This window comes from Phalacrocorax carbo, chromosome 5 (assembly GCF_963921805.1).
Source record: "Phalacrocorax carbo chromosome 5, bPhaCar2.1, whole genome shotgun sequence".
Lineage (NCBI taxonomy): Eukaryota > Metazoa > Chordata > Aves > Suliformes > Phalacrocoracidae > Phalacrocorax > Phalacrocorax carbo.
In genome coordinates, this window is record NC_087517.1 from 62,662,945 (window position 1) to 62,677,749 (window position 14,805).

A 14,805-nucleotide genomic window follows, 5' to 3' on the forward strand; every position below is an offset into this window, starting at 1 on the left:
GGATTATGAAAAATTCAGGAATGGCCAGCCACCCAGACTACTGATAATTTGGCCATTTTTCTTTGAAAAGTTCGAGTGCAGCCTATTATAAAATAAATTATTCTTCCACAGAGACCTGATAAAAGGTCTTTATCAGATCAAGCAACCATATACAGTTTGAAAAGCATGACCACTTGTTCTTGACTACTATAATTTTTCAAGATGAGAATATCCTTTTATTGTATCTCAGATTATCATCTCTGATTCTTTCATTATAAAGAGCTAAAAAAGGCTGCACTAGGCAATTTTTACCTTTTACAATGCTTTCCATTCCATTTCTACCCAACAATCTCTAAGGCCAAGTTACTTGGAGATGCCCAAGTACTCAATGCCTAGTCAGGCACAGGAAGTCTGCCAGCTGTAGCAGGGATTGGATGCCTAAATATTTTCATAGGTTTTATCTCAGCTTTTGCAAAATACAGGTTAATTGCATCTTAGCATATCTATAAGGTGGAAAAGTTTATGCACAGTGAAGTACATGGCCGGTTCAAAAAAGGACAGGTGTTTAGGACATACTAACTCATGGGAGTGAACTGCATTTCTATCAGCTTCAGTTCTACATTACTTGCACGAGTACATCTGAATACAACTTTGTTGAACAAATACAGCATTATGTTAGCAGCTGCTTTGAAATAGTTCTGTTACGCTATGTAATCTGGTCCTGAAAAAAAAAAAATCTTTCAAGTTAAATGAACATATATATCTTTGTTTTATACTCCAGTATGAGGGAAAAAATCAGGCATAAAGAAAAATTTATCAATGCTGCAGCTTAAGGACTGAATTTGGGCTACTGGGCTAAAATATGAAGTTGACTAAATTTTTGTATTTTCTTTTAACAAGCAGTACTAGAATTGAACAACCTCCCCTGCCTGTAACTCCTTAGCACTTTATATACATCAGCCTTTTTTTGCCTTATAAAAAAAAGTCCTCTCCATAAAAAGCTGTAAAATCTACTGCACAGAGGTAGTTGCACAGTGGTAGCAGTAACCTCGACCAGCTAACCTGTCCATATACAATATTCATTGCAATGCTTTCGAACTGGAACAGCAACTTCAACAGCTGTAAATTATTTAGTTTTTCTATCCACTGTAATAGCCCTCCTGAAGGTTGACTTTGAGTGTCAGGGGGGCTTTGGCCACTTCTGCCTTCCTCTGGAGAATTCCTATTAACCAGTACAGTTTACAGGGCCGGGCCACAGACCTAAACCAGACAAATTTGAATTGGAATGAAGAAGACTATTACTGATTTCCACATCTTTGAGGGCACCAGACACAAAATGGTGATACTTATATCCAAATTGAACTGACACAATTCAGCTAAGATGTTTCATTTAGCAAGATTCAACTAGAGCAAAAGTAATATTTTCAAATTGTGTTTATAAAAGACCCTATAACTCAAAGGATGTGATCAGCTGTTAGAACTATGAAGACACTATCCAGTGAAAAAAAAGATGTTAAATTAATCTGTGCTTATCAATGCAGAATATTAAAAATATTTAAACTGAATGAAACTCATGAACGATAATGATATTTTTCACTTATTGCTTGCTTCAGTGCCTCATTCAGCTCTAATATCTGAGCTAGTCATTTGCTCAAAGCTGGCCCAGAAGCAGTTTCCTGCATTAATCATCACATTAACCTGAATCTTAAAGAGTATCAAACACATTTTCCTAACCAACAAACACTTGTGATGACAAACAGGCAATCCATTTTTACCCAAAATATTGACCCATGGATGGCCAAGTTGGCACCTTCATGCCAGATGGCAAACATAAAGGGCTTTTTATCTCACAATTTACAACATCACAAGCAGGTCCCTTCCTTACATCCGGAACTCCATAAACTTCTTGCAGATCATACTGTGAAATAAAGGCTTAAAATAACTTACAATATGATACATAATCTCCTTCTAAGTGAAACACAGCAAAGCTATTATATTAGTTCTGAACTCCAACTGAATAAGTGTTACAGAATATTATATTAGTTATTTTCCCTTAAGCTGGGAAAAAACCCAAAATAAACTACCTCTCGCTTTGTGTGTACTGGGAACATAACCAGAATTCTGCAAATTTGTATCCTACCTTAATGTAGCCTGTCTTCTCTGCATAGACAGGTCTAAAGGAAACAGCTATAGAAATAACTATCAAGACAAAACTCTTATCGCAAAAGAAAGTGGAGGGTTAATACATGCTACTTCTCTGAGGCTCTGTGTATGGTTTGGAAGTACACAGCCCTCTCCATGCCTTCCTACTGTAAGGATGAAACCACGAGAAATTCTGTTCAAGCAGGTACAAATTGTACAGCTGTGGGGAAAACAGCATAACTAATAATAATAAAGTTCAAGAATCATGTCAATTAAAGCTATTTCACTGGCTGATGACATTCTCAGCCCTGAAACAAGGTCACTTAGTGCCCCCACAAGCCTTACCAGGAATTGGCTGTAGGGAAAAAGTTCTTCTAAAGATTTCATGATGAAAAAGCAGAACAGTCATGTCTGCTATTGTCTCCCTCCTCACCTACCCCTCTCAAAAATAAGCACACAGCAGCACACACAAGTGATTCTTCAAGAAGTGTCTCTGTACTGTAGACGTAAGGGGACAGGAGAATGACAGACGAAAGAGCAAGTTTGGTCTGATGGTGTTTATAGACAGGTCTGCTCTACTCTTGTTGGTCTCAAAACTGTTACAGGAAGAAATAATCAGTCTGATATCAGACATCGACATCTAGTTCTCAGACATGAGTGAAAATAACCTTAATACACTTTACTGCACTTTTGAAATCTGCACTGTTGCTTGGAGGGAGGGTGGGAACAGTAGGAACCAGAGAGATTATGCTCCTGTTCACCTTCTCTCTACTGAGACAGTATAGCTGCTCTCTTCCCTGTTCACATCCAGACCTTGTTTTTACTACCCTGTCAAAGTTGCTGTAATATGGGCTTGTTATCCATAGTTTTCAAGATACATGAGAGAGTGCACAAATGAGTTGTTCTCAAGTCCCTCTGTCCTGGTTTTAAACTACTCCGATCATGTTCTCTACCTCAAAGAAGTTCAAACATCTGCTCCACAGTGTAGCTATTTCATGTAAAAGTCCATTAAGATTTTTACGCAATAGAATCACTTCACCAAAAGCTCCACAAGGACAGCAAATGTTCTTTTGGCACACTTCAGAAGCTTAAAAGAAAAAATGCTTGAAAAGGAACCAGAAAGCATGGGGAGTAAAACCAGAACTTTACCTTTGCAGTATAAACTCCTCCATCACAAAATGTTCTCCAAATGCCACATACAAGCATTGAATTTATAGCACCTCTTTCAAATCCACATTCATTTGTTACAAATTTGCCTTCTGGGTTTTAAGTTGTGCCTGCACGGTATGCATTCAATGACTTACTTATAACATTACTTTAAAAATCCTAGAATTTAAAAGGAAATACCTTGAAAGTATGATCCAAGCGTAATTTGGAAAGCAGCCTTTTCCTATTGTCATTCAGCATGCCATCAATTTTTCTCATGTGAGGCAAAAGTAGCTCATCTAAAAGACACAAAAAAATGCAACAGTTAATTATTGAGACACACAGTAATGAGATTGCTATTTAGTCTATAATTCTACCCATTAACATAACATGTGGAAGTAAAAAATCAATTTGCAGGTAAACTAATTTCGAACATGGGAGAAAAATCTCTTTTTTTGGAACAGCATGCTAAACTGGTCTAGATATTATGCAGTTTACTTGCTGACTGCAACCCTGCTCCTTCTCTGACTTTTCTTTGTTGAAAGGAAAAAATTAAGGTAGAGCAATATAGATCATAAATCTTAGATAATTTCAAACCATTTCCTAGACAATCTTCTTCTGTGCATCAAACCGGCAGTTGTGTTTTTGTGAATGTTTTGTGGTTTTGACATTTTGACAGTTTTATGGAGACAAGTACATGTTTTTGACATTCGTTATTCCATATTACAAGAGATGACCCTACCGGCATTTAAAACAAAAGAAATTGGGGAAAATGCTTACTGATAAAAGTTATCTGATACACCACCCTAAATTGCACAATATACATTTGAACATAGGCATGTGGTCGTGAATGAAAACTTACAGCTCAGTATGGAGTCTTTTATTGATAAAGTAATTTCTTTGCTTTTAGTGGGACTACTGACGTAACGCATGGGCATGAAACCTTGAAGTAAGTGTGCATTGATGCACAACCAGAGCAAACCCGGAAAGGAGAGTCTAGAAAATAGGTTTTTTTAAATACAGGCAAACAGAACATAGTACAAAACAACAGTCTGCAAGTAAACAATATCTTAAATGATTGCTCTATTGGGACCTTTATCTTTATACATAAAAGTGTTCTGCTAAATTTTGAAAAATAACACAGTTTTGACTTTTGTATCCTGGAGTTGTCTAAAATAAGTCAGTCCAGACATTTTCTCCTCGAAGAAGAAGTGAAACGCAATTGTCTTTGATCAGAATTTTAAGGTGTCAGAGTTTGAAAAGCAGAATTTTTAATAGTAGCAAGAACCAGAACTACTTATAAGGGTATTTATTCATAAGAAAGTAAACACACGCTTGAAACACTAATTTGAAATAAATGTTTGCTAATATTTTAAAAGATAGTAATAGCAGGAACAAAGAGCTCAGTTCTGTCATTCACAGCACAAGCCTAATGTAACAAAGCAGACATAACAGTATTTCTAAATTACTTTGATTAGTCAAAAAGATAGTGTAAATATATGTGTATATATATGCACACACATATAAGTAATTAGCGTAAACTGTTCTCAGATATGGGTATGTAGCTAAAAGTTTGGTGGAGATTTTTTCTTTTTTAAAAAAAATACATTTGCCTTACTGATTAATAACCTTAAAATCTAACAAAAACCTACAAATGTTAAACATACTGTACCATTACTCTTTTCCAAGGCTTGCATTGTGTCTGGATCCAAGGCAATGCTAACAAGCAACTCCATGTAGCTCTTGAAAGTCTCTTTCATAGCTCTTGTATTCAAAAAGCGAGTAACAAGGGGAGCTGGAGGTACAAGCTCTGAAAATTAATCAGAATATAGTGATTATTTTCCTTCAATATCCAGCAAATATTTGTGGTTTTCAAACCTAAAGGCTTTCTCTCTTAAAACACAAGTGACCTCTACTGGTATCCCAGGAGATTAAAACTCTGTAGAATCAGAAATAATTCTCAAAACTACTTATATACCAAAACCAGGCACAACCACCAAATCTGGTACAAATGGTACCATTTCTTGTAGAAGCAGGTACAATTACCTGTAACTATCAGCATTTAGATTATCATATATTAGGGAATTTAAACATTTTTCTATTATTGTAGGTGAAAGTCTAGAGAAAAGGGGTAAGGAATAATTTCAGTTAAGCAAAGTGCCCTACATGAAGGATTCATATCAATGCAAGCGCCTCCTAAAACCACAAAACTCAGAGTCATCCAACAGAAAAACATTCAAAGGCACTAATGTCACTCAGGAGCCGGCATACCATCAAAGTCAATCCATCCTAACTGTCCAACTCACAAAAAACATGTAAAATTTTGTATCAGTGAAGCAATGTAGGCATATTTGTGCTTATTCTGAGGAAGCTCTTATTTTTCATAGACAGCAATTTTAAACATGCACATGGAGTAGTCACCAGTATTAGTTGGAATTCTGGAGGTTTTTATGGGCTCCATGTACGATACCAGTATTTTGCACTAATTCAGCTAGCAAGGCTGTTAAACTTTCTCATATATTCACATTTCTATGGGTGACTACCATCACTGGGCTACTTGACATTTTAAATACGGACAGTTGTACATATTAATGGCTATTTGGGTAAGTTTCCTTGAAAAAAACTTTATTTTAAAGGTGCTGCCTTCAGCACAGGCACTGTTCCAGTCCGCCAGCACTACTTAATGTAGAGTTGAAGTCACTGAGGCCAGCATGCTTTGGAAACACTGCAATTCAAAGCATGGGTACTACATCATTCAACATCAAAGATACAGGAAATAAACAAAAAACTGCAAAAAACCAGTGTGCATCTGCTACCACAGGTAATCTATAAAAACAGTATACTTCAAAAATTCCTTATTGTTCTGGAGAATTACTGCAAACATCGTATCTCAACGTTCCAAGACACCATGAATCTGCTCAGCAGGCTGCATTTGAACAGCTGGAATTTAGACAAGCAACAAAGCAGCCAGAGTGAACTGCTGCTTCTCCTTAGGTTTTGAAAAAACAACAGTAACCTCTGAATTCTGCCCACATCTGCATGCAGGCAGGCATTGCAGGAATGTTATTTCAGACATGACATGGCGTTGCAATGGAAAATTAATGAAGAACTCGATTCTTGAGATGTACTCGAAAATCAAATCAGCTCCTTCTCCTGCAATTGTAGCCATCTTCAAAAGTAAGTAGTAAAATGTATTTATCTAATTGATAAACTACGTTTGAGATAACTTCAGTTGCGCATATTTGTTCATACACAAACAACAAGCTTTAAGAAATTAAATTTGCATGGCACTATCAAATTTCAGGGTTTTTTTCTGAGGCTAGTGAAGAAAAATTTGCAAGACTGAGCAGCATATTTTTACAACACTATTTTCAGTTACGTTTGAATAGGCCTGGACGCTAACAATAATATCGTGCTCACCATCCTCATCACTCTGGGCCTCAGGTGAAGAATCAGACTGGGAAGATGAAAACTCTTCTTTCCACTTTTTCCTTTTCTTTGGTGGTGGTTCAGCCTTTACCTTTGGCTGTTTAGCTTTGGGTTTCACAGAAGAGACTTTTGTTGCAGTTGGTTTTGGCGCTGGTGGATCAGGGGGTTTGTTGTTGCTACTACTAGGTTTGCAATGAATAGTCCTGCAACGTTATAAAGACAACCTTTATGAAAATAATTACTACACAAGTTTTGGCATTAATAAAATAGCTATAGCTTTATTTAATCAGAACATATTGCCCACAGATTATATAAATTTCATTGTCACATGTAACTAGGAATTAGGTCATATACACTACACTACTATATTTTTTATACAATGATTAACGATTATTCTCAGCTACCTATGATTAAATAGTATTCCAATTTTATAACCAGGCATAGGAAGTTTAAATTGCCCTATGTTAGTTGAATTTCTATAGGAGGTTGGAGCTAATCTTGAAATTGATTATGTAATTAAAAAAAAGCAGACTTGACAGACTTGAACAAATACTAGTAATCAATAAGATTCACTGACAAAGTGAATTTGGGATATTGTATCAATACAAAGATGGAAGAATATCAACCAGGAAGAAACGCAGGAAATGCAGGATCTTGGAACATGAAACCAGACAACTCCTCTCCTTTCTCTTCCCACCATCCAGAACAGGAAAGCAAACAGGAAACTTAGTATCATAAATACAGAGTTATGTACTTTAGGACTAATAATGCAGTGTACAGTTTTGAGAACATAGTGGGGAATACAACTCTGGGAAGCACCAGGCAAGATTCTTTTTGTCCAAACAGGAAAGTTGAAATGGTGGAGCAAGAAATGTACAGTAGAAACATTGCTAGCATCTTCCGGAATATTGTGAATAATTCTAGTCACCTGTCAGAGATGAAGATTTCGAACTGAAATGGATGGAGACAATAGATACTAGGGTGATAAGAGGAATGGAAAGCCTGCCTAAGATGAGGAAGTTGAAAGACCTTGATTAATCCGGCTTAATGAAACGAAGACAGAGGTGGAATCTGGTTGATCTCCAGAAACACATCATGCAGTAAAAACATCAGGGAAAGACAGAAATAAAAGCCAAAGGCAGTATTAAGAACAGAATATATGGATACAAGCTAATCATGATCATGTTCTGGCTAAAAGACAGGATTGTTTCAGAGCACTGGCGAAACAGGTTCTGGAACAGCCTACTGTAGCCCAAGAAAAAAAGAGCATCAGAATCCTAGCTAGTTTTAAGTAGATCACAATCCTTTTGTAAAATTGATTAGCTGATGGCATGTCTTTCTTGAGAGCAACTGGACCTAAAACCCCAGTTATTTCTTGAATGAAGAGCACTGTAATATTTTTATTACTGTTTACTAACATCTAATAAAGAAAACATCTGCATTAAAATTGTAATTATTGAAAAGCCATACAGACAGAAAAGTTTCAGATATCATCTGAAGTTCTGAGAAAATAAACTAAGCATTAAAGCATGACAGAGTTTGTACAATACAGAGTCTGCAATCTTCCACAAGCACAATCAAAAGTCAACACAAAACACAACAGCAAAACCCTTAGCAAGTGAATGACTTGAAGTGAAAATCTTGTCAGAAGGAAGGTGACAGAGGACATCTCAGAGATAGCTTATGTACCTGTGTGAGAGATGCTTATGGTCACAACTCTCTGTAGGACCAGTAGTATACTTACTAGAATAATCAAAACTATGTTTGCCCTGGGTTCTTTACATGGCTCTCCAGAGTGACAGATTTGTTTGGGTTTTATTTATCCTTGTTGGTGGTTTAAAAGCAATACAGCTGGAATTCCTGATTTTAAGGCATGGACCTGGGATGACTCAAAGCAATACGTTTTTCTGGGGCAGGGTGAGGGGAGTAGGGCAGGTGCAACGAGAAAAGTAAAATACCCTCATGGTGCAAGGACATACAAAAGGAAAAACATCCTTGCAACAACCAACTTCAACAATTAACTTTTGATTATAAATTAACTTTCCAGGATTGAGAAGAAAGCATGGTACTTCTAGTATACTGGGTACAGGATGGTCATGAAAGCAATCCAGATAAACATACCTAACTTGCAAAGTCCACAGGATAGGAGAAACACACAAAATTTTAAAACCATTATACCTGTAGGCTTCTATCCTTATGTTGAGTAACAGGGCAAAAGATCACAGAAAGAAATGGTGTGTGGAGCCCTAACACCTCCAAAACGAATTATTATTGCAATCCACAGATTCAAGGTAGGGAAGTCTTGATACGGCAGTAATTTATATCTCATTTCTTAAAGCAAAACACACTGTTCTCAGTTTCCAACTTAAAGCAGAATTATCATAATCCTGAGTTATAAGTCTTGTTTATTAAAACAGGTGTGTGTTCTTAATATGAAAACAGTATGGCAAAATGAAAAACAAATTAAAATGAAATACCTTGCTGACTGTACAGGCTTGCTTCGTGGTTTTTTTGAACATACTCTGACATATTCCTTTTTGTTTGCATTTTCAATGAACTTCACATACACTCTTTTATATTTTGTTTTTGCATCCCCGAAATACCCAAGATACTATAAAAAAAAATACACAAGTGTTTCTGTTAAATAAAATTGTTCAGTTTAACTATAAAAAAAAATACACAAGTGTTTCTGTTAAATAAAATTGTTCAGTTTAACAATCAAAAATTTTAATACTAAAGAAAAAAAGTCAGTTTAAAATCAAATTGTTTACATACAAAGATGAGCCATCCTACAGCATTTATAATTTAAAGGAAATTCTCTATTGGATTTCCACATAATGTTTAAAGTAAGAAATAAGACAAGAGGTACTTTGGGCTTCATTTTCTCTCTTTGTTTAATCCTCCCCATGTGTTATTCCAAAAGGATTATCTGCCTGGCAAAGGGCTGCCTGTTGAAATTGTATCCTATCTGTATCCTTCCCATTGTATAAAGCAGTTGGTTCACAAGCCTGCTTCCACTGACTTTGTTCTGGTTGTGAAAACTTGTTGCTTTACACAGCCTGAATGATATCAAAGAACCCATGCTGGAAAGCAAAGAATCTGCCCATGAATATATTCAGAGAGAATTTTAGAGTAGCAGGAAATCAAGAACCCCCGTCCCCGTCCCCCGCCGAAGGACGCTTGCTAAGAATGTATGTCAGAATCACATTTTATTTTTTCCTAGACTTCCATTAAGGACATCAGTTCCCGTGAAGCTTCACAAGGAATTTAAGACTCACACTGTTAGTAGCAGCAAACTCTCTCTGTCCATCTCGCACTTCAGGAACAAACTTTTGCAATAAAGCCTTCTGTACTTTCCAAATAGCTGGAGGCTCTTTTCCTGTTTGCAAAGCAACCTGTAAGAGCAGAAAATCATTTGCTAAAAGCAGTGCTTAATCTTCTCCCACTAGTGTGTTTGTGCATCACCTTTTTTTTGAGCAAGTTACCCGGGGATAAAATGAAAATAAATAATTCAAAATTCGAAACCCGTAGTCATTATGTGCCATATGCACCAAGAGAGTAGGACATGAACTATATAATGCAGTCTACAAATTTTACTTCCATAGTGAAGAAGTTGTGCCTACTGGCTTTACCTACGGTATGATGTCTTAGCTCATGTACTATGCAACTGAGCCACAGATCTTTATTTTTTAAAACAATATAACATTTTTCCAATTTTTTATTCTTTTGCTCCATGAAATAATTTTTAGAACAAAAATGCAAGAATCACAACAACTAGCAAAAAGCTTGCAGGTCCCTAGAGATTCTGTCGCAGAAGCCCAGGTACACTACAGCATGATGTCTGCACTAGTGTGAAAAGAAATAGTTCAGTATAAATTAGTGAACCAGAGTTTGTACTTTCAGTTCCACTTAACCATGTAAGGAAGAAGAGACAAAAAAAAAAAGAGTTTGAGTTGATTTTCTTCTTCATGTAGTTTAAGAAATAAACAATGATAAAAACCAAATTTTTAATTATTGTCTCTAATGAGAATTCTCTGTAACTCCTACACACAAACTACTAAGTTAAAAACTCTTTTTGGAAAACATAATCAAGCATTGGCTCCTTTTTCATGACTGTTTAAATAACTAAAGAAATAAACACCACAAAGGTTAAAATTCAAAATACCTCATAATAAAACTTAATCTGTTTTATAAGTGACATGGGAATATTTTAAAACTGATAACACTTGTCTTATGTGACAAAGCTACATGAATTCATTTAAAACCTAAGCTCAAAAGGATTGAATGCGTAAGACAAGTAATCAAAAGTATTAGAAAGTAAGAATATTGCTGGCTATGATAGCAACAAAAAGGTAAGCATGCAGAAGAATTTAAAATGAACAGGCAACAAAACCAGAACAAAACAAGAAACCAAGACCAACAAGGAACATTCCCATAAACTCATGCGGAGAGCTGTACTGGCTGTTCATGGAAGACATTTCTTGTTGGAATAGCAAGCGGACCCTCTTCCATTAAAAAAAAAAGACAACTCCAAGATCTTTTGCGAAAGTCCAAAAGTCATCTCTTCAACGCCTTACAACTGAAAGCCTACTGCTATCTTAAAAAAAAAAATAAAGGTAGCCAGCAGCCTGTGAAAAATCTATGCCAATATTAAAAAAGGTAATTCCAAGTTCTAACAGAGGTTACCAGCACACAGATTTACTTTATTATGTATGTAGTATAAAATGGGTCATGTACATACAAAACATATTCATAAGCTGCACTAGAAAGCCACCTGTAAGGCACTTTGGCTGCAGCCAGGGGATATTAGAATAGAAACGGAAAACTAATCTGCAGCCTTTCCCCTTTTGGTAGTTTCTTGAGGCTAAATTCATGTGGATGATTTTTTGAGATTTTTTTTCTTCTTTCCCACAGGAAGTATTCAGATTACCTTTAATGTCTCTATATCTTCAATCTTCACTACAAATTCATCACGTTCTCTATACATGCCCTCTCCTCCGCTGTCCGTATCCTCCTCATCAGTACATCCTTCTATTGCAACAGTTGCCTGTATTTTTGCCAATTGGTCTGAAGTCACAGCATCCTGTTGAGCTACTTTTAAGGGGTCAGCTGGATTCATTTTCTCCTGCGCATTGACTACAGGAGCAGTTGTCTGCGGAGATTCCTGCTTTATTACAGCCGTAGTGGCGGCGGCTGCAGCAGTAACAACTGCTACTTTTTCAGCTTCTGAAGAAAAAAATCCAAATTTTAGTTAAACAAATTATCAAGGATTAGCAACGTAAAATGGGAACTAGATTAATTTTTCTCCTTTTCTGTTACAAAACATACGAAAAACAACTGTTCTAGGAAAAAAGCCTGTTCTAAGAGTTAAAATAGAAGCATTATCTTGGCCACAACTAAACCTTAAATAAAACCAAAATATTGTCGCTAATATACCTCTGTTTGTATGAAAATGCTGCATTGATTAGCATCTAGAAATAACAAAGATGAACTCTTTAGAAAACAATTTGATAGTTACAGACATGATCAATGGGAAATACTGTTGTACTTTGTGTGAATAAGCAAATACAACAGTAAAGGTTACAACACTGAATCTTATTTCCAATCTGCTGCTGACATCTTTTTAAATTGGATTAAGGAAAGAGAAATACACATGAAATATGAAAACATTTGCTGTATGACTTTTGGACATCTATCATTTATATCTTGCGACAATATAACTGGAAGTTCCAGATTAAAATTTTAGCAATATCCTAAGAATTTTTAGCATTAACAGAGGTGAGCAATAAGAACTGATTATACAAAACAAAGAAGGGAAGGAACATTCTTCTCCTCATCTGTGCCCCAGAGCTAAAGGAATCTTTCAAAATTATTTTTCTTTCCCATCTGGAAAAAAGTAGAATCCATTTTAGATATTACTTTACACTCTTTTATACATATTAGTTTTAACACTGACTTGCTGATCTAAAATAAATCAAGTTATATTAGCTATAACATAATTACTAATACCACTTAGGAAACTGGCTTCAAACTTGGTAAGAAAATAATCATTTTACAGTTTTGTTACAATCACTGTTAATTGTTGATTTTCTCCCTTGAAAAAATAGAAAAAAAGATAATATGACATATATTTTATTAAAAGTGATTTAAAACAAGTGATTTAAATATCAAATTAATGTGTCAATACAATAACTATATACCAGATATGTGAAGTTTCATTGAAACAATTCAGGAAAATCGCTAAGCCATGAAATACGTTCTTCTGGATATATCATATCACATTATTGCAAATGCGTTGTATTTCTTTGTTCAGTGAAAGCTATGACAGCTTTATACACAACAGTATTAGTTCCCCAAATATATTTACATGTTCTTCAGAACAGCAGATTGATGTACATACGCTACTTAATACTACCAACAAAAGGCTATGTTTTAATGTTTGATTTTCCACATTTATGTGCAAAAACAGAAAGAAGGAATTACTAAAAAAAGTCTGCAAAACACCAACAAGTAAGAAAGAAGTCACTACTAAGCATCTTGTATAAAATACAGTCTTGTATACAACAAAACAAGAAGGTGAATTAAAGGAATCGGTGGTATCAATATTACATCTTTATGAATAATAAAGAACTACTTTCTTGTTTAACATACAAAGCTGTATATGTAGACACACGAGGAACCTCAACTTCTGTAACAGACTTTCTGTGCTGGTTTTGGCTGAGAAGGGGTTAATTCTCTTCACTGTAGTGCCTGTGGTGGTCAGGGACCCTTCTAGCTTCCCATGCTCTGACACGTGGGCAGGGGGCTGGGAGGGGCAGGGCCATGGCCAGGGCGGCTGACCCCAACTGGCCCATGGGATGTTCATTCCATACCATGTGACACCATGACCAGTACATTAACAGGGGGCAGTTGCAGCTCAGGGACTGGCGGCGTCGGGTCGGCGGGCGGTGAGCGGCTGCGTCGCGTGCAGTCTGTTTCAGTGGTTCAACCCCCTCCCCCCCAACACCCCCCCTCCCCCCCGGGTTTTGCACTTCTTGTTGTTTTCCTTTCCATTGCATTTTTGTTGTTGGTTTTTTTATTTTAATTATTAAACTGTTCTTATCTCAACCCACGAGCATTACCCGTCCGATTCTCTCCCCCATCCCTCCGGTGGGGGAGTGAGCGAGCGACTGTGTGGGGCTGAGCTGCCGCTAAACCACGACAGTCTTTTTTGGTGCCCAACATGGGACTCAAGGGTTAGAGATAATAACAGCTGCTGGTCACAGCACCATATTGTCATTTTTGCGGTTTGTGTTAAAGATTGGTGTTGGTTTGTTTAGTCTGCTGTGTTCTGCTGTGATCAGTAATGTTTTGCCTACAAGATTTGTTATACAAACACTCATTTTCAGCTTTATCTGGTATTTGGGGTTTTTGCTGAAACCGTTACTGTACTTTGGATACCACCTTGTTGAGGCGATTAGCAATTATACCTCCTCCTCGGAGAGACTTTATATGGAGGAAATACAGAATGGTATCTTTGCAATTTTTTTCTATGATGTCTGTGCCTTTGTTACAACAACCTTTTTGTATCTTGAACATCCTTGGGTGGTTAAGGTGCATTTATTGTTAGGTTTTGGGCATGTTGTTTTGGTTTTGACTAAGCAACTTAAGAATATTACCCAGAAATCTGCCCCAAGGCTTGACAGTTACGAGTGGCAGGGCATGTGGGATAGCATGGGCAAAAACCTAGGGCAGTGGGCACCCCCAGTGTTTTGGAGTTTCACCCCTGAAAGAATGCAGAATCATGAAAAACTAGTAGAATATTTGGAGAAAGTATGTTGTTACGCTGGGAACTCCAGAGAGACACAGATAACTGCAACATGCTGGGGTCTGGCCCATGCATACCGAGCCCTGCTCAACAGTATTCAGTGCTCCCAAGGGGAAGAGAAGGTCTCTGGATTGAAAGGCAAAGTGACAGGCACTGCGGCCACTCAAACCCCCAGGACAAGCACTGTGGCTACTCAAACCTGCATGGCAAGTACTGGAGCTGACTCAAAGAATCAACCCGTGCCAGTATCAGTCACCCCCATACACAAGAAGAAATATTGGAAGTGGATGTCAGCTCATTTA

General features: G+C 36.8%; 1 protein-coding gene across 3 annotated transcripts in view; it reads right to left on the reverse strand.

Annotated features, from left to right (window-relative positions):
• The window catches only part of QSER1 (glutamine and serine rich 1), a 53,730-nt gene that overhangs the window by 6,432 nt on the left and 32,493 nt on the right, over nt 1-14,805 (reverse strand). For all 3 annotated transcript variants that reach the window (XM_064452803.1, XM_064452801.1, XM_064452802.1), the window contains 6 exons: nt 11,627-11,922; nt 9,975-10,091; nt 9,174-9,307; nt 6,688-6,899; nt 4,940-5,077; nt 3,469-3,566 (listed from right to left, as the gene is read on the reverse strand). In XM_064452803.1, coding sequence (XP_064308873.1) covers nt 3,469-3,566; nt 4,940-5,077; nt 6,688-6,899; nt 9,174-9,307; nt 9,975-10,091; nt 11,627-11,922 — 995 coding nt within the window. The remainder of the gene's footprint in view (nt 1-3,468; nt 3,567-4,939; nt 5,078-6,687; nt 6,900-9,173; nt 9,308-9,974; nt 10,092-11,626; nt 11,923-14,805) is intronic.